Below are 20,009 nucleotides of genomic sequence, written 5' to 3' on the forward strand. Positions count from 1 at the left end.
AGACCACGATTTTCTCTTTCATATCGGAGTGAGGTCAGGGATCAACCCCGAAGCGTCGGCGGAACAGCTTTGGAGAGAGGGGATTGTAGTGGCGGGAGGGGGGGGAGAATCAACTAGGGAGGGGGGAGAGAGTGTGAGCATTGTAATTAAACAGCTCGACCCCTGAAGAGACACTCCAGCGATGCTCCTTCACCTCTCACTGGGGGAGAAGTGGTGAGAATGAGTCTGGTGGAAGGGTTGTCCCCTCAGACCTATTCTGGAATAAACTGCAGACAGACAGGAAGAAAGGCAGATATACAGGCAGGAAGAAATGTGAAAAAAAAGTGAGACAGGAATAGAGAGAAAAACATCTAATATTAGCACTTCTTCTTTTCGGTCATTTGAGGCCATAGAGGTGTGTATGTGTTTCAAATAGCCGACTGTTATTGAAATAGATTTGCCTTGTGGCAAAAGCAAGCGTTTGTATACTTGGTATTTTCTTTCTTTTTATTAGCCTTATTGCTGTTGCTAAACTTGCACGGCCTTGCAGATTGAAATGAAACTGTCTGTGGCCTTTCAGAGCCTTCGACCTCTGACCTCAGTGAGAATTACATTTCGGAGAGAGGAGAGTGCGAGAGGAGAGTGCGAGAGGAGAGTGCAAGAGCAAGCGCCGCTCCGCTGGGTATAGAAAAACAACCTCCACATGATTCAGTTATCGTGACGTCTGAGGGGAATCAATTAAACCCAGAATTGTTTTTCCGTTTTTTTTTCCAATTTGCCATGTAAAGTTGAACACTCGTGATTTTTCACGGACTTCCTCACCAAAGGCCATGCACCGGCGAATACGTTCTCTGAGACTCAAGGTGCTGGCCTTTTCCTTGGCAGTCTCCTTCAGTGCCTGACATGACACGTTGTCGTGGTTCGGTGCCACGCTCCTCAGTGATCAGGCTTTCTGAGGACACGCGTGTGTCACGTTTCAGAGACAGTGATTAATTCTTCTGCGGCGTTTGTGTGTGTTTAATGAAATCCATTTTGTAATGTCAACATCCACGATGTGTACGTTCAGCCCGCGGTTCACACCCTTATGTAGCGCCCTGCAGCTATTATTTACAGTGAATCAATGTTCACGTGTGGTAACGAATTAACATGTGTCACTTGTTACAGTGCTTCGGGGGAACTTGCTGCTATTACATCACTGTGTTCTGATCTTCACAGTAAAAGGTTTCTCAGAGTTCAAACGAAGGTCGGGTCTGATCTTTGTCTGAACCTTGCCGTCAAGGTGAACCCGGCTTGACCTTTAACCTCTCTATTTCAGGCTACCACCACAGCCTCCCTTCCTCCCCCTACACCTCTGGGCAAGAGGGTCAAAGGTTACCCCCCTCGACCACTCTGTCTTCAGAGTTCCTGAACTACGGTGGCTCCACCAAGGTGCTGCTCGTGATTTGCAACACAGCAGGTTCAGGCCAACAGGCAGTAAGGTGAGTCACCATTGGTTTATTGGGTGGGAGTGTGGATTAGTTGACTGGGTGGAATGGAGGGAGTTTTTTTTATGAAAGTATGCATTTTTTTAATAGTGGTTTTATAGTGCTACCTCTGCTGTCTTGGCTATCTCACCCCTATGGGAGGACAGCTTCTACTCAGCCCAGTCAAAGCCATGTCTTAGCATCCTTGAGCATGGATAGACGTTCTTGAAGCGAGGACTGGAGTTTTTGAATCTAGAATTCCTGCCCAGTTTCCCCTAACTTCTTAATTTCTTCTAAAACTTAGGGGATCTTAAATAATTCCGTGTGAGAGTCTCCTGGCTTCCCGTCTGTCCCAGAATAACAGTCAGCCCATACTTAAATTATCTTAAAGCCTTTACAGTGTGCTGAAGGTTTTGTATTTTCAATGTCTTTATACAGCAGTATTGTTTGCCCACTGGGCTCAAGGGGACGTGCTCAGAGTTATATTGTGGAGCCCTTTAGTCTGCCACAAACCATTCATGGCAGATATACCTTATTTATTCCTGTGATGGTCCTATCATTCTTCCTTCCCACTTCTAGCAGGATGATACATTACCAAGTCACATTACTGAGTCATCAAAACATTAGGGTCTGGTTTGCTGTTAGATTTTCTTTCCTTTTCTTCTTTTTTCAATTTTGGTCTAGTATTAACAGATTCTTCTAAATTAACCATATGTACTGAGACCAAGGTCTCTTTAAAGATAAGCCCTGAATTCCAGAATGACAAAAACACCCAAAGGAAATACAAAATGAAATCAGAAAGAAAATACTTGAATTAAAACCCATTCATCAGTAATGTGGTCCTCAATCGGTTTTCTTTATTGTCTTTAATTTAAAACATCAGACACCCCCCCCAAAGAAATTAATTTAAGGTGCAAGAAAACTAACTGCTCATTTGCCTAACTCAGTATTGACCGTTTAATCCATCTCTGATACTGGATTTAGTAATTCTTATGTCGAAAGATCAGTAATGACTTGGGTACAAGGGGACTAAGAGAAACCATTGCAAAATGTATTGACCTAGGTGACATTAAATAGGGCCAACCGACACTCTAGTAAAGAACATGCAGTGATGGGCACTAAAACTGTCTCCCGTAATAAAGAACAGTACATTGATAAGCTGCATCTAACAGCTTTAATGAAGCAGCAGCTGTGCTCATGTATTTGATAACACCATTAGTAGGAGGACCAGTAGGAACAATGATTGAATAATCTGTTTCCTACTCTGTAGCGACGGCATATAATATAAGAACCAATTTTCTTAGCCTATTAACTAGCTCATCAAGATGCGTTTTAAAAGACAACTTTTCCTCTATCCATATGTCCAGATATTGATGAATATATGCACCATCCAAAGTACGTAGCCAAAATTACCATAGTTATTTTTTGCACTCTTGAAAACCACATGTACTTAGTTTTATTGCATTCGATACTAATTTCAGTGCATTTGAAATGTTTGTAAAACAATGAAGGCAGACTGTATTTGAGCATTGTCAACCTGGGAGGCATAGACAACTGTGTTAATGGGACACAAGTGCAGGTTACATTTCATGTTAATTGTACCCCTTATTAAAAAACGAAATGGATACACATTCTTTCAAACAGATCCTCTGACGCTCGCGTGCATCAGAGGAACAATTCAACCCTCAGTCCCACTGAATCTACTGAGTGTCACGATTCGTTAGTACCCCAAACGGCTTGGTTCCAACATCCATTTCTGTGAGGAGACACATTCGGCAGTACAGTCCTTTGATGAAATTCAATCTGCTGAGGCGAGTGAAGGTCAAAAGTAAAACAAATGCCTTGTAGCCTAGGCTCGCTCCTTTCATTTGCTGTGTCTCGCTTATTTCTAACTCACCGTTGGGTTTTAAAGGCAATCTCCTTTGATTGTCTTAAAGGAACTTCTCACTCCAATGGAACACCGCGATCCGTGGCCCCCGTTCGCTCACGTTCTTGAATATCAGCGGATTCTTTTGCGTGTGAAGGTCACCGTGCAGTAATGGGAAGTTTCTTTAAAACAGAAGCAGCTGTGGATGTAAGACGTGATAGAGCAACCGATGCATCAATAGACTCCAGGGTTTTTCCCGTTGAGTAACTCAGAGGCTTGGAAAGGTAAGCGCAGTCAATTGACTGAGAAGGGTAGCTTAAGCAAAGAAAAAGCTTGCTTAGATGAAAGAATGATTATAATCATCACTTATTCTGTTGTTCTCGCTCATGCTGCCAGTCACTCCCCCCCCCCCCCCCGCAGTGAAGCTGCTCCAGGGGGCCAGAAGGTTCGGGCTTTGCTACTGTTGAAGTGTTTTTTGCCTGAGAGAAACCAAATAAATGGCAATTAAATTGGAAAATCCCCTATAAACGGCTAGGAATTAGTTGATCTCCTTCGCTTTTCTGGATCCAGTGTGTGGGGAGAGAGAGGTGAGAGGCAGAGATGGAAAGAGAGGGAGAGATGAAGATTGAGAGAAAGTAAGACAAAGAGGTGAAGATGGAGGGTGAAAACAGGAAAAAATAAATAGGTTTGGGGTGGGGGGATTGGGTTGTAAGTAGACATGGATGGATTATGATTTTTCAACACTTTTTTGGGGAGACCAAAAAAGGCTGATACCAAAGAATGATTACAACGTTTTAAATAAATACAATTTTAACAATACTGAATGATCAATCAACACTTTTAATGTAACTTCTTAACATAATAGATAGAATCGATGCCTATCCCCCTCACATATAGAAGAACGGTATGTTATCATTATCGTCAGTGGTCACTGCCAAGCCATGGGCCCATGAATCATATACTACATTATGTTAGCGACCCAGGGCTTGGACCTCAAGTTAAAGTGCAATCTGTGCCACGTGCATTTGTGCCAAGAACAACTTCCGCATCTTGATCGTTGTCCAATTACTGACCAATCATTTTTGTGTAACCGTGCGTGAGTGTAACGACAAGTTTTGCCTGACAAAAACAGAGTGGGAAGCCTATTATATTCCATAAGAAATGCACGTAAGCAATCAACAATTGAGGCATATTTGCCGTAACAATACCTGACGATATCTTTAATAATATTCAAATTGCTATGGCTCACAGTGACATTTAATGAATAGCAATTCCAATGAGATTCCATAACGACTAGTAGGCCCTACAGATTGCGTATTCCATCATTATTAAAGGATTCTTTACACCACCAAAGGTTCCAGCCTAATCTCGCAAATGTATAGGCTGGAAAACAGAAACTGCGTAGCGCAACATTTTGCAATAAGTGCTGCTGGCCAAGGCATTAATGAGCAGCTTGATAGAATGAATGAAGTGCTAAAGAGCCTTCTAGCTAGTTGTCCACCACCGCTCAGTTTATATTTAATTATAAAATACAAATTAACACAAAAAGTAGCTACTACTGAACACATTACCGAATCAGCCTCAGAGAGTTTCGCTTGCTATCAATTCCGACTGGTTGTTACCACAACAACCATACAGCTGACAGTTGAACACACTCTCTTTCAGACACTCAGCTGACTGTTGAACACGCATACACAAACAGCATGGCTGAATAGACGTTTTTGTCGTCTGGTTGGGATCAATGACAGGATAAATGTGAGAGTGTTTTATTAAGAAGCAATTTCTGACTGAAAGAAAATAACCTTGGTCACGAAAATAGTCAAATATGGAAACGAGCCAGACGACCCAGTGAGAGCGCGTGGAGTAGACAGACCGTGCTTTCAATCCAATCCTTCAAACTGCTGCGTTTGACCCCGCAGACTGAACTCCAGGGAAATAGATCGATGACTGCACACATGCATTTCTCTTAGTTAAATATGCATGTTTAAAAACATGTCACTTCTTTGTATTGCCAAAATTACATCGTTGTTTATGGTTAGACAACTTCAATTTGCGCAATGATTGTACTTTTCGCTAAAGTGCTTTTGTTAAATCAGCACCGGTTTGGCAAAGCTGATGTAGTCTGTGATTTGAAGACAAAATAGCAGTCATAGCATTTATTATAAGCAACGCGTAGGCTAATGAACCTAGTAATACCAACCATGAGTATAGCTAACTATGGATTAACTGATTATTTTCTGAAATATACCTTTCAAGCTAGCTAGCTTACCCTGGCTCCTCTGCTGCCACAAACTGACCAAGTCCTTAAGAAGCTGCAACGCGTGACAGGTGGTCAATACTCTATTCGGCCCTTTGCCCCCTCATTCGGTTTGTGCGCCTGCATGCGTGTGTGTCCGTCCGTCCGTCCGTCCGTCCTGGAATGGGTGAAGGGCATTCCCGCGGAGGACGGATAATGTCAGGATGACGTTTGAGTACCTGGGTAGGCCCCATGTCAGCCCATCTCTCCTTTGCATGCACAGACCAGGAGTCTACGTAGTGGCACATTTCAGCTGTGTTTGTCTAGATTGCTAACTGTTTTACAGGAAAACTGGAAGCAATCTGGTCTGTCCACAGTGGTAGACGAGCCTGCAGATAATTCCCCATCAACACCCTGGATAAACACACACTGACATATTCACATGCAGGGAGTCTGACAGTCTATGCTGGTTAACCATATAACGCGGCAGTTGGGCAGAGGCATATATCCCAATTATTTACAAGTGAATTAAATGTATGTTTGATCAATTGAATGGGAATAAAATGTCCTACATTTTCTCATTCAAATCACTGTCACTAACCCACGCGGTGATATTCCCACTGACTAAGCCTCCCTTTCACCACTGTTTTTCATCAACATAGCTTAAACCCTGAATAATGTATGTATAGAACAATGCTCAGAAATCTCCTCATGGTGCCAGATCTTGAGCACTAGCATTTTTCTGGGCCCCCGTACACCTGTGATCATTGGAAACCTGTTGGGCTCAGATGCGCCTTATGCCCGACTTCATTTTCCATTGAAAAGGCCACAGGGTTGTACTGTACTCGACTGTACTTGACAAATCTCGAACATATGTTTGCCTGTCTCAAGGAAATGCAGATTAACGGCGGTATTGTTCCCCACCCTTCTGTGCCCTCCTCGTTCACTGTCTTCACCTCCTCTTCACCCCCTCTGTCCCCCTCCTCAGGTTTGGACCTCCCTTCCTAACGCGAGAGGAGCGCTCGCTCTCCTGGGACCAGCTGCAGCAGAGTCTCCTCAGCAAGCTCTACTACCTGATGCTGAACGGGTCCCAGGCTCAGGTCAGCTGGCACTGCCGTCAATTGTCAGCACGGTTTATTCCCTGCTCGTATTTCCTGCTGTTCACTGCCTGAACAATGGCTACATTCTACCTCAAACTGAAGCAGAAATAAAACACAGCCTATCAATACGCAGTTCAATTTGAGTGGAGAACAAGTTGTTAAAAATGTGTCTTGTGCGCGGGCGCGCGCACGCACGCTGCAGAGTGACATCTGCTTGCACTTAGCCCTCCATTGTGCCTGCAAGGATAGGCCTAAAATGAAATGGTGCTTACAGAGTAGCCATGAAAAGCATTATGTCTAAACAGAGTAGGAATTGAAACAGATTTTTGGGAGTGGAATGATTAGCCCAATGTGCATTCATGACTTTAAGTAGGGTCCTTAACTCTAAGATGATTTATTTATTGCTTTTTCTTTACTAGATGAGGTGTTAACGTAGCGCAGTCACATGTAGTTGTTTTGCACCTCTGAACCCCGGCTGCAGTTACTGTTGTTGTTTTAAGCGATTCTAACAGCCTGTTATAAGAATTGCCTCAAGAGTGTTCGACAGCGCAATTTCTTCACAGTAGGACAGTCATAGAATCACTCAGTTCAGAATAACCTAGGGTTTGACACGGGGTGTAGAATTATGGGGGCACCGGGGGGATCCCCCCCGCCCCAATATTACAGACAGGTCAGTGTGACCCCACTGGAAAAGAGGGAAACTCCTGGGATCCAGTGTCCCTGACCCCCCAATAAACAATACAAACCTACGGAGCAGGTACGACAGAAGGTCATCTTTTAACTTGTACATGGTCAAAAATGGTGACGAATGTTGACCCCATAAATAGTTTTCACTATAATACAATTCGGATGACTAGAAGACGCAGCTTTCCATCTCAGCAACTGTAACTGGCTTTTGCCCTGGATAGACACTGGCTTGATGAATACAAGGAGTGACTGAAGAGAACATCAGAATTATACTGAGTCCTTAGTTTGCCACCCACTGTATCAGTGGGACTCGGCCTAGTCATTGTAAGCAATACATCGTAGTAATGAGCTGCCTTTTCCCGGCTTCACTCTGCCGTCAACCCTAGTGCCAGCCTTTCCGGTATTGCCTCACGACCGCGGTTTTGGTACACATGCATTACTTTGTACCGCAGACAGCGAAGCTCAAAGCAGCACCATTGCCCCCCCCCCTACACACCATGACCCTTTCTAAACCCAACGCACAACCATGCTGCTAAAGGTGGGGTCTACCTAGTCGCTACGGGAGACGCCATGGTGACAGTGAGGCGTTTGAGGAGAAGCGCTTCATCCGGAGGAAACGGCCACGGAATCAAAGTCTTGGGTAAATGCAGGTGAAGGCTGATGAGCCCCTGGACAAGGCCTTCCACCACAGTGAATGGAATCGCGCTGTATGTTTATGCCTATTGTAAACTCAACTGATCTGCATCCCCTCGGCAATAAGCTCCAGCCTTGGTTAAGCCGCGCGCCTCGGCGGCATTGTCTGATTAGCATCTTCTTCAGAGCAGGGGCCGCGTTCCCGCTGCTGCTTCCTGGGGTCCAGCGGAGTTGGGTTTCGTCCTTGTATTTGAGGTGCTTGTTTGGTTTCCCTTTGGGTGCTTTTCTCACTTCAAAGTTGTGCGTCCAGCTTTCTGATGTCAGACTTGTTTTTGTTACCGTGGAAATTCACGAGATGTTTTAGCGCCCCCTGTGGGCTTTACAGAGAAAATGACGGTGACGTTTTGATCGCTGTGAGGATGGAGTTCCACCGATGTGCTGGTATAAAGAATGACACCGATAGACAGGGATGTATTCTTTTTGTGTGTGTGACAACACTACAGAGTTCACAGTGGGTGTCTGTCTTAGACCTGCTGGTGTGAATCATTTTAGAATTGACCCCATGTTTCAGGCTCACTTACAAGGTTGCGTCATATTCTAATATCCTCATGTGATTTCAGTGTTTGTAGGCTATAGGAAAAACATCACATAGGGCCTACTTGAACTCCCTCCGAACTCTGTCTGCCGTCAGATTCTGTGTTAACCATCTGTACGTTTCAGCATTAAACTAATAACCAGCGGCAGTTCAAAGGTCCAGACAGCAAAGGTTTTGATAAACATTGGCTTAATGAAGGGACATTCTGCCATGCGTTGTACGGGTCACATCTTACACTCACACTCACACTCTCTTTCTTTCATAAACATTCACTCCCAAAAGTGTTAAACATGATACCAAATGTAAAGTAATCCCATACAAGGAGACATTTCCTACGTGGTGCGTTCAGTAGGAGTAGAAAAGCATCGGTTACATTTCAACAAAATGTTTCGCGGTGACTTGGACCTAGACACTGAGGTATGGTGTTCTGTACACCAGCTATTTTATTAATGTGTTTACTTCACAACCCATCAAACCCAGCATTAGCTGAAAACATGATGAAAAGGTATTCTATCCTTTAATCCCATTTGGTTTCTCTATAATCCAAACAGTTGTCATAGCGATATAAATATCCTCAGGAAACTGATATGGCATAAAATCTTCACAGGCATTGTAAAAACACTGGTGTTTATCTGTTCTCAAACACGCTCAGGCACACTCACCTCATTCGGTCTCACACCATGCAGTCCAACAGTCGAAGAAGTTCAGAGTTCCAAACTTCCCGAAGACTCACTTCACCTAAGACTAATTGCTCATCAGGGGGGAGGTCTTAACCTAAGTCAGTCATTACGGTCCTACGAATGATAACCATGAAAAGGCGCATGTACATTCCACACCCCCAAACAAAAGACTGCTTTGCCATTTTCATTTTCGGGGGGTTACGGTTTTATCAACTAGAGCCGTGTCCCAAATGCCCCACCCCCCACCCCTGTTCCCCTACATGGATAACCGGCTTGTTACCGGTCAAAAGAAGTTCCCTGTGAAGGGAACAGGATGTCGTTTGGAACGTAGCCCCCTCATTTATTTCTCTATATGCTTGGTTGCGGCTCTATTCTCCCGCGGCCTTTATTCCAAATGAGACCATTAGGTTTCATTTGGAACGTGAATCTCCCCTCTACTTTCTAATAACTCAGCCCCCTCCTGTCTAATTCATCTCCTAATGCACCTTGTTCAGTCAAGGATGGAGCCATGTAGCTAGAGAAAAACAATGAGGGAAAAAAGGCCTGTTGTTGTAAGTGGATGCTGCTTTATATGTGAGGGTTTGGCAAGGTGGATGTTCTCACACAGCAGTTCAACATTCGGACGTGCCGCTATTGTTTCTCAGCTAACATTGTAGTTGGTGTCCGTTTTCCGGTGGCGTGGCTCCACTGGGATGCCACGCAGGTAGCCACTCGCGCGTCTGGCGTCGTGTCTCAGCTGGTTCCTGAATGGTTTCTGTGCGCCTCCAGAATGCGGGGGTGCTGTTCAAGATCCGAGTCGTGGGAGGATCGGCCTCGTACAGCTACCTGTCACCCCAAGACGCCCGGCCTCTCTTCCACCCCGCCGTGGACAGGTAAGACCACTAATCGTCTCCGTCCCTCTTTCTTATTTTATCTCTTTAATCTCCTTTCTCCCTAAAACACACGCATGCACGCCACCTCGCTCTCGACCCCCTCGTCCTGGGATACAGCGGTACTCGAATGTTTCACGGCACTCTAAAGCCCATTTAAATGCATTACCTGACTCTGACGGAGTATGGTGCTTCCAGTCTACTGAGCATCCGCTGTGACAGATATCCCGTCCGCGGACGTTAAAAGAATATCGTGATATCACCGAATACCCCTTTACAGAAAGGGACTTGCATAATTCCACTGGCCTTTTTATGAATGTCATGCTGAGGAGACATTATTTGTGAGGCCTTTTCTGTGAAAACCCCGGCCTGTGAAAAGCCAATGAGCCGCGAGGGGCTTAAAGGTGTAGATATCAAGTTGCAGTGACGATAAGAGCCTTTATTCCTTCAGATGGAGTGGATCGGGCTTTCGCAGGAGCCACAGGAGCTCAGTGAAATGCGCTGCTGTCGTTGTGATGTGATCATCACAGCTCAGTAGGGCTGAGGCGTCCTATTGTGGTGGTGGGAAATGGGGTCAGACGCTAAGTTAACCTATTCAGGTCCTGGTACTATATATAGTACGAGAACTAAAGGATGCACCACTAAAGGAATTCGGTTCAACATAGTGCAAATTTTTAGATGGGCCACACTGACAAGACATTTTTTCTGTGGGACAAATAACTATGTAAATGCCTAATGACTAGAATTTATTTTTAAATACAATTGTTTAAAAGCGTTAAAGCTTTTTATTTGAGCTTACTGATTGTTTTACACTTTTAATTTTATAAATCTAAAAATCCACTCATATTCCCTCCTAGAGTGTACAGTCGTACGTCAAGCAAATCCAATTTGAACATGTTTGATCTGATTAAGAATAAACTGATAAAATGGCTTCATTAAATTTGCTTATACTGCAAATTCTAGGTGTATGTGTGGGACAGAGACAGTATGTAGACGTTCAGTGTCTTCAATGATTATATTCCAACTGTTTAAATTTGTAATGAAACAATTTGTACATAGTCGTCCATTTTTCAGAGCACTCAAAGTTGCTAAAACCAGGGAAATTGTCTTCACAGGAGCTTCTGGTTAGTCATCATATCTGCTGTCATAAGAGAGCTATTATTATGAATGTCTAGTCTTGATTCTAGGGTTTTACCTTTTGCCTTTGGAGCATGCTGTTGTTTTCTGTCTTCATGACAACCAAAGAGATGTCTGTGAAAGTAAAGGAAGACAGTAATAAAGAAACAATATTATCTAAAACATAACTGAATTCTCAAGCTTAACATAAAAAAAGCATTTGTCGATTATCAAAAAGAAGGAATGCACTGGTGTGCTCAGCAATCGCATTCAGCTTTGTAGACCACATCAGTAGTGGATTACCGAAGAACGCTCACCAATCGGGATTTGCCGCTAACTTGGAGGCAGCGACTTTAGGGGGTCCTTAAGCAGACATTTTGGCTGCTTTAAAAAGGACCTCAGATTTGGTAAGCTCAAACCACAATTCTGCCAAAATAAATTAGAAACATCTGTTAGGTTCTCGTTGACTTTAAGTTAACTTGTCTAAAGTTGTTTGTTTGGGGAAGTTGGGGTGTGGTGAGAGGTTTCTCCCTACATGCGTATGGAGGGAGAAACTGTAACCTTTTCCTGTCAACAATCGCAACAGAAGAGTCAGCGGGGACGTTTCATACAGACTACACGCTGCAAATTCAGTTCAGTTCTGAATTGATGGGGTGACTGGTGTAATGGCCTGGGAATGTCTAGGAACCTCGCGGCATGATATCACATCACTTAGGTGCAATAAGCATTACTTATTATTGTTTAGAAATTATATATGAATTGCCATTCAGTGCTTTTGTTATTGGGATTTGATGTTCCAGACATCCTTTACACATCTTCTGCAGAGAGAGAGCAAAGCACTTTTAGTTTTGATCAGTCATGTAGGTAAAAACACAAAGAAGGTTCCCTATTTAATGACTATGGTGAACAGGTTTTGAAGGGAAAACACACGTCTTAGTATAGATACATGCACCAGGGCTCAGCTGTAGCATATTCCTCGTACAATAATTATATCAAGGCAATTCGTGTGACCTCGGTACAGTATTGGCTGTACAAACATGACATATGGTTGTGATTTTATTAAAATGTTCCTTGGCCAGGGTCGAACAAGATGTTCCTTTGAAACAGCAAACGGCCTGAGGCAACAAGTCCAGGTATAAGCAAGATTCGATTAGGGAAATGGAGACTTTGGGGAGGGGGACCACAGTGGGACTTTGTTTGGTTCAGTAGGCTTTTCGCTGGAGGCGGAGGGGGAAGGAGAACCACAAACAATAGGCAAGAGAAACAGACAATCAGTTTAAATCTACCGACCGGAGGAGAGACACAGGAGGCTTCCCCTTCAGTTTAAATCTACTGACGGGAGGAGAGACACAGGAGGCTTCCCCTTCAGTTTAAATCTACTGACGGGAGGAGAGACACAGGAGGCTTCCCCTTCAGTTTAAATCTACTGACGGGAGGAGAGACACAGGAGGCTTCCCCTTCAGTTTAAATCTACTGACGGGAGGAGAGACACAGGAGGCTTCCCCTTCAGTTTAAATCTACTGACGGGAGGAGAGACACACAGGAGGCTTCCCCTTCAGTTTAAATCTACTGACGGGAGGAGAGACACAGGAGGCTTCCCCTTCAGTTTAAATCTACTGACGGGAGGAGAGACACAGGAGGCTTCCCCTTCAGTTTAAATCTACTGACGGGAGGAGAGACACACAGGAGGCTTCCCCTTCAGTTTAAATCTACTGACGGGAGGAGAGACACAGGAGGCTTCCCCTTCAGTTTAAATCTACTGACGGGAGGAGAGACACAGGAGGCTTCCCCTTCAGTTTAAATCTACTGACGGGAGGAGAGACACACAGGAGGCTTCCCCTTCAGTTTAAATCTACTGACGGGAGGAGAGACACACAGGAGGCTTCCCCTTCAGTTTAATCTACTGACGGGAGGAGAGACACACAGGAGGCTTCCCCTTCAGTTTAAATCTACTGACGGGAGGAGAGACACAGGAGGCTTCCCCTTCAGTTTAAATCTACTGACGGGAGGAGAGACACACAGGAGGCTTCCCCTTCAGTTTAAATCTACTGACGGGAGGAGAGACACAGGAGGCTTCCCCTTCAGTTTAAATCTACCGACGGGAGGAGAGACACAGGAGGCTTCCCCTTCAGTTTAAATCTACCGACGGGAGGAGAGACACAGGAGGCTTCCCCTTCAGTTTAAATCTACCGACGGGAGGAGAGACACAGGAGGCTTCCCCCTCAGTTTAAGTTCCTAGACCGGAGAAGAGAGGGAACAGATAGTAGCTGCCTGATGAAGACATAATGGCCTGACTGCTCAGTTGTCGGACGGCTCCATACACACCAGAGGGACACGGGATCGATCACCGTCGTCCTCGGGCACGCCCGTGTCCTCGCTCTCCTCTGAAGGAGGGACTCGTCTGAATGCGGAGTGCATCTCTTTCTAACTCACTGTCGAACTCTGATTAGCCACTGTAACAGCAACCAGTTCACAATGCTGCTCCCTGCTCTGTCCGCCTGTCCGTGGACAATATGTGTAGAGTCTTCAGCAGGCGTTTAAGGCCTCTGGTTCAGACCGCGGCGGGCCTTTCAGCTCGGAACGCGCCGGTCAGATTAATTCCGACAAGCAGCCTCGTTTCCTTAATTGCAATTGCCTCTGCGTGGATTTGAAGGGCGGGTTCGGAATTATTCCTGAACGCAAGAGGAATTAACAAAGCCGCTGTCGCTCGCGAAAAAAGCGTGTCCACGCTTTGCATGCGAACCCCAGCGTCACGCAGTCGCAATTTTTGTGTATAATCACATTGTACGTCTAGAACAGAACGTTGTGGTGATCAGTCACCATAACACCTGCTAGACTGCTGTAGGTGGAGGGCTGGGAGATCTGTATCGGTCTATATTCATTCACTTCTGTGTCTGTTGGTCGCCACCAGGACTGTGACCTTCCACTAAAGGATATGAGCACACGCAGACAGACCGCAGCGCACACACACCCACACACACACACAGCTCTGAACTAGCTCAGCCTTTACAAAAAGCACCGTAGAGGGGTTTTCACAAACATACACAAAAACACTGTCTCTGTTCCTTCCTCTGTCTCAGAGGACACCCGTTAAAGACCATTATAATGTTGATTCCTCATGTGGATTTCGTTCTCTCACCGTGTGTTTTCTCCTCAGAAGTCTCCCTTTCATCCCTACACGACCCCGGGAAAGATAGCGAGTGATAGTAAAGAAGAAATGGAGCTATTGATGGGAGGCTGTCTTTTCTAACATTTACTTTGTGTCATTGAGACTAAAACGGAGATGAATGATCCTAGCCACACAAACCAACTGCACTACAGCTTTGACAAGACCAAATGTCAGCCGGTCTGTTCCGGTAGTTCTGCAGAAAAACAGTCACACTTAATGCATTTCATTTTATCACAAGCTAGGTTTCCATAGGACTGTAGAATCAGCATGAAAAGAAAACACACATTTCCCCACCTGTGGTATTTTTTTTCTAGAAGACTTAAAACCCAGTGAGTCAGATCTCTGGCCAACAGCTTGAAAACCCAGTCCGGGCAGGGTACCCAACGCTACACCGTCAGGTTGTTATGGATGCAAATCATTTGGATTGTCAGCACCCATGTAGTAAATTGCCGTTATTTCACCAGAATAAGAGCATCAAGCTTATACCACTGCACTTTAACTGGGCTCATTACTAACCAGGCTCATTACACTCACCAGGTGAGTCCATTTAGTAGAAATGTTTGGGGTGACCTTCAGGTTGTGCTCTGATCATTGATGGGGCTAAGCTTGCTACCATCTAAGACCTCTGCACCTGGCCAACAAGATATGGTCCCCCAAACCACAAGTGTTTAAAAAAGGCCCCTGAATTAGCATTTCACTTAGTCTGCACCTTGTTTACGAGGCATGTGGGACAAAAAGTGTTTCTACTGTCAAGTTGAACTAGCATTTTACTGTGGGTTCCTTATTGAAGGCTGACCCCTTCTGGTACAATCCAGAACATGTTCTTTTTACTCGTTCACAATTCATCGCCACACACATCAACCAAACGTACTACAAAGACCACCTGCACGTTTGCATTGGGGATGTTTCTCTGTGCTCCAAGGATCTGGTGAAAAGTATTGTGGCACAGAATACTGATGTTTGCTTACATACACACCCCCATTTTCCCATACATTGCTGTAAGGCCCAAAACCTAATCATATCCCGAAACCTACACCCCAAATCTTACACTGACTTTAACCCCAATTATACCCTGACCCCAATCCAGCACCCCAATCAAACAATTTATTCTTTGCGGGGACCGGCTAAATGTCATATTTTCCTTTCTACCATTGTTGCGGGGATATTTGGTCCAGAGGTACAGAAGTACAGAAAAACATGTATACACACAGTATTAATAATTTAAAATCTCAGGATGTTGCCAAAGTTTACTTTTGGATTCTGAAGGCTTGCCGACTGTTGTAGAATACTGATGTGTGTTGTATTGATTGAAAGAATGGAAACTTCAGTGTAATACAAAGCTTAACACAACATTATGGATTATTTGATCTAATCCTAATAATTAGATTTGAAACCAATTATTCCAGGTACAAGTCTACGACTTCAGAATGTACGAAAATGCAGTTACAGCACTTAAAGCTTGTTTAGGCCACATCGGAGGTTTGTACCCAGAAGGGAGTGTGTGTTGACCGGTGACCGTATGTCCTCCAGAGCCCTGAAGCTCTGCGGCCCAGGCGGACCACCCCACGTGAAGCTGGTGATCGAGTGGGACCATAAGACCAAGGAATGGTGAGCACCGTGAACACACACACACACACAGACACACACACACAGACACACACACACAGACACACACACACACACACACACACACAGACACACAGACACACACACAGACACACACAGACACACACACACCTGCAAAGCTAATGCCCCCCCGTGTGTGTGTGTGTGTGCCAGCCTGTTCGGTAACATCCAGGAGGAGGTGGTGAAGGACGGTGAGAGCGTCAGGCTCCGGCAGCAGCAGCACCTCCATCAGCACAGCTGCACCCTGGACGAGTGCTTCCAGCTCTACACCAAAGAGGAGCAGGTGAGCCGGAGTATGCCACGCCGCGCAGTCACGGGGCGGCGGCACCGAACGTTAATGCCGGAGCCTTTCGCGAACCCTGGGTGTATTTGTATGTGTTGTCGGGGGGGGGTTGTGTTATCTATGTGTTGTCACAGGGCTTGTTGTTATCTGAGAGTGTTTTTGTGTGTGTGTGTGTGTGTGTGTGTGCGCACGTGTGATGCCCCAGCTGGCCCCAGACGATGCGTGGAAGTGCCCCCATTGTAAACAGCTTCAGCAGGGCATGGTGAAGATGTCCTTATGGACCCTGCCTGACATCCTCATCCTCCACCTGAAACGCTTCCGCCAGGTGACTAACTTCAGCCTATCTCAGTGTAGGGCACTAGGTTGCCTTCTTGCTTTGCCAGCCTGTTCCCCCTACAAGGACCACAGTGAAAGACACAGGGCTTTACCCATTCTGGAATCCTGCTCCTCGTTGCTTGAGGGATTTTACTGAAAATGGTCCTGAATCCATCCAGGTGGGTGAGCGGCGCAACAAGCTGTCCACCCAGGTGCGCTTCCCCCTGGCCGGGTTGGACATGGCCCCGCATGTGGTGAAGAGGTCCCAGAGCATGAGGAACCTGGGAAACCTGGGTCCCTGGCCTCCCGTGTGGAAACAGCCCAGCAGCAGCCATCACATCAGTCATCCAGACATGGCTCTGCCCCCAGACTACCTGTACGACCTCTATGCAGTGTGTAACCACCATGGAGGAATGCACGGAGGACATTACACAGGTACCAACCTAACACTCACATGGGAGACGTTTATTACACAGGTACCAACCTAACACTCACATGGGAGACGTTTATTACACAGGTACCAACCTGACATTCACATGGGAGACGTTTATTACACAGGTACCAACTTGACACTCACACGGGAGACGTTTATTACACAGGTACCAACCCGACACTCACACGGGAGACGTTTATTACACAGGTACCAACCCGACACTCACACGGGAGACGTTTATTACACAGGTACCAACCCGACACTCACACGGGAGACGTTTATTACACAGGTACCAACCCGACACTCACACGGGAGACGTTTATTACACAGGTACCAACCCGACACTCACACGGGAGACGTTTATTACACAGGTACCAACCCGACACTCACACGGGAGACGTTTATTACACAGGTACCAACCCGACACTCACACGGGAGACGTTTATTACACAGGTACCAACCCGACACTCACACGGGAGACGTTTATTACACAGGTACCAACCCGACACTCACACGGGAGACGTTTATTACACAGGTACCAACCCGACACTCACACGGGAGACGTTTATTACACAGGTACCAACCCGACACTCACACGGGAGACGTTTATTACACAGGTACCAACCCGACACTCACACGGGAGACGTTTATTACACAGGTACCAACCCGACACTCACACGGGAGACGTTTATTACACAGGTACCAACCCGACACTCACACGGGAGACGTTTATTACACAGGTACCAACCCGACACTCACACGGGAGACGTTTATTACACAGGTACCAACCCGACACTCACATGGGAGACGTTTATTACACAGGTACCAACCCGACACTCACATGGGAGACGTTTATTACACAGGTACCAACCCGACACTCACATGGGAGACGTTTATTACACAGGTACCAACCCGACACTCACATGGGAGACGTTTATTACACAGGTACCAACTTGACACTCACATGGGTGACGTTTATTACACAGGTACCAACCCGACACTCACATGGGAGACGTTTATTACACGGGTACTGACCGGACAGTCACATGGGAGACGTTTATTACACAGGTACCAACCTGACACTCACATGGGAGACGTGTTTATTACACTGGTTCCAACCGGACACTCACATGGGAGACGTTTATTACACGGGTACTGACTGGACGTTCATATAGAGGATGGGTTTATTACACGGGTACTGACTGGACGTTCATATAGAGGATGGGTTTATTACACAGGTACTGATTGGACGTTCATATAGAGGATGGGTTTATTACACGGGTACTGACTGGACGTTCATATAGAGGATGGGTTTATTATACGGGTACTGACTGGACGTTCATATAGAGGATGGGTTTATTACACGGGTACTGACTGGACGTTCATATAGAGGATGGGTTTATTATACAGGTACTGGCCGGACGTTCACATGGGAAACGTGTTTATTACACACATACTGACTGGATGTTTTTTACTCATGATGTCCATTTGTGTGGCTGTGATGAATGGATACTGAGGAATGTTGCCAGTGAGAGAAATGTATTGTGCAAAGTGATGAATAACAGCGAACAATAGTAGCCACGATACAATAATAGTTTACCCTGTCTCCAAGCTTCCATGTTTTGTGTAAATAGCACCCTGCGGTCCTCTTGAATTCCCTCTATGTTCTGTTTGTGTAGCGTATTGCAGGAACTCCGTGGACGGCCAGTGGTACAGCTATGATGACAGCAGTGTGGACCTGGTGCCTGAGGAGGAGGTTTGTACCAGGGGAGCCTACATTCTCTTCTACCAGAGACGCAACGTCATCCCCCCCTGGTCTGCCAGCAGCTCTGTCAGAGGTGGGTCCACACAGCACAATATTGTGAGAGTTCCCCATCATGAATGCTATGTAGGGTATTATATAAAGGACTAGTTTGTGCATTTCCAGTATTTACGTGAATGTGGTTGGAATGACATGGGCTTGGGTCCGTTTCCTGTCTGTTGGCCACCTTTCATTCTCCTCCAGGCTCCACCAGCTCCTCCATGTCGGACCACTGGCTGATCCGTCTGAACGGGGACAGTAAAAGGGGTAGTCTGGTGTCCCGTTCCTCCACCACCTGCCCCTCCTCTGTCCCCGACTCCCCAGAATCCCCCGTCTTCCTGGACGACCCCGCCAGGGAGGAGAAAGGTGAGGGGTCGGCGCAGCATGAGAAACGTGTTACACCAAAGAAAGGTAAAGAGAAAAACGTAGCTCTTCAAGTTCATTGGTGGTGGACGGGTGTTGGGAAGTGGTGAGTTTGGTGTTCCTTTGCTATAGCATTTTGAAGCTCTTTGAATATCTAGAAAAGCACTGTATGTATTGTCAGACAATTGTCAAATGAAGAAAACATCAGTGTTATAGGCGCCAGGTGGACTTGATAAAGGGGGAAAATAAATAATGGCATTGTAATGGATACTGTAAGTGTGGATACTTAAGTAGTCTTATTATTATTTGTTGTTTTGGACACGTTATTCGTGACATCACTTATTTGTTTTGAAGTAGCCCCACACATTTGCATCAGGGACAACCAAACTTAATGTTTCGTTCCCATCACTTCCCACTACTCCTGCAGGTGGGTTATGGGTCCTGCCAAGCTGAACTAGCGTGGATTTATGCGCCTAGAGGTGGCGCTGTTGTATGCCTTTCACACCAGCTCATAACGGCTTATGTGTTCTTTGTAAAACACCTTCAAACTATAGCCTTTAAAGAACTGGGCACATGGATGCTACAGAGTTATATGGGATCGGAACAAAGGTTCCAGTGGAGTAGTGTTTTAAAGTACAAAATGCAATTGAAAATGCATTTAAAAAACCTGTTCCATTGTCTATTGTTTATTTGTGTTGTTTTGGAAAATGGCCTATGGAGTAGAGAAGGAGCTAATTACGGGGAAATGTCTGGTGTGTCTTGATTGTGGCACAGTGGGTCCGCTGTTGGAAAAA

At 45.6% G+C, this 20,009-nt stretch overlaps 1 protein-coding gene across 3 annotated transcripts in view; it reads left to right on the forward strand.

Moving 5' to 3' along the window:
• Nucleotides 1–20,009, forward strand: part of usp43a (ubiquitin specific peptidase 43a) — a 92,524-nt gene that overhangs the window by 67,232 nt on the left and 5,283 nt on the right. For 2 of the 3 annotated variants that reach the window (XM_010872980.3, XM_034294401.1), the window contains exons 7-15: nt 1,295–1,457; nt 6,534–6,645; nt 10,009–10,112; nt 15,925–16,002; nt 16,174–16,303; nt 16,509–16,628; nt 16,798–17,053; nt 18,731–18,889; nt 19,057–19,263. In XM_010872980.3, coding sequence (XP_010871282.2) covers nt 1,295–1,457; nt 6,534–6,645; nt 10,009–10,112; nt 15,925–16,002; nt 16,174–16,303; nt 16,509–16,628; nt 16,798–17,053; nt 18,731–18,889; nt 19,057–19,263 — 1,329 coding nt within the window. The remainder of the gene's footprint in view (nt 1–1,294; nt 1,458–6,533; nt 6,646–10,008; nt 10,113–15,924; nt 16,003–16,173; nt 16,304–16,508; nt 16,629–16,797; nt 17,054–18,730; nt 18,890–19,056; nt 19,264–20,009) is intronic. The other variant, XM_010872981.3, reaches the window with a different exon arrangement.

The sequence above is a fragment of the Esox lucius genome, chromosome 9, assembly GCF_011004845.1.
Source record: "Esox lucius isolate fEsoLuc1 chromosome 9, fEsoLuc1.pri, whole genome shotgun sequence".
NCBI lineage: Eukaryota > Metazoa > Chordata > Actinopteri > Esociformes > Esocidae > Esox > Esox lucius.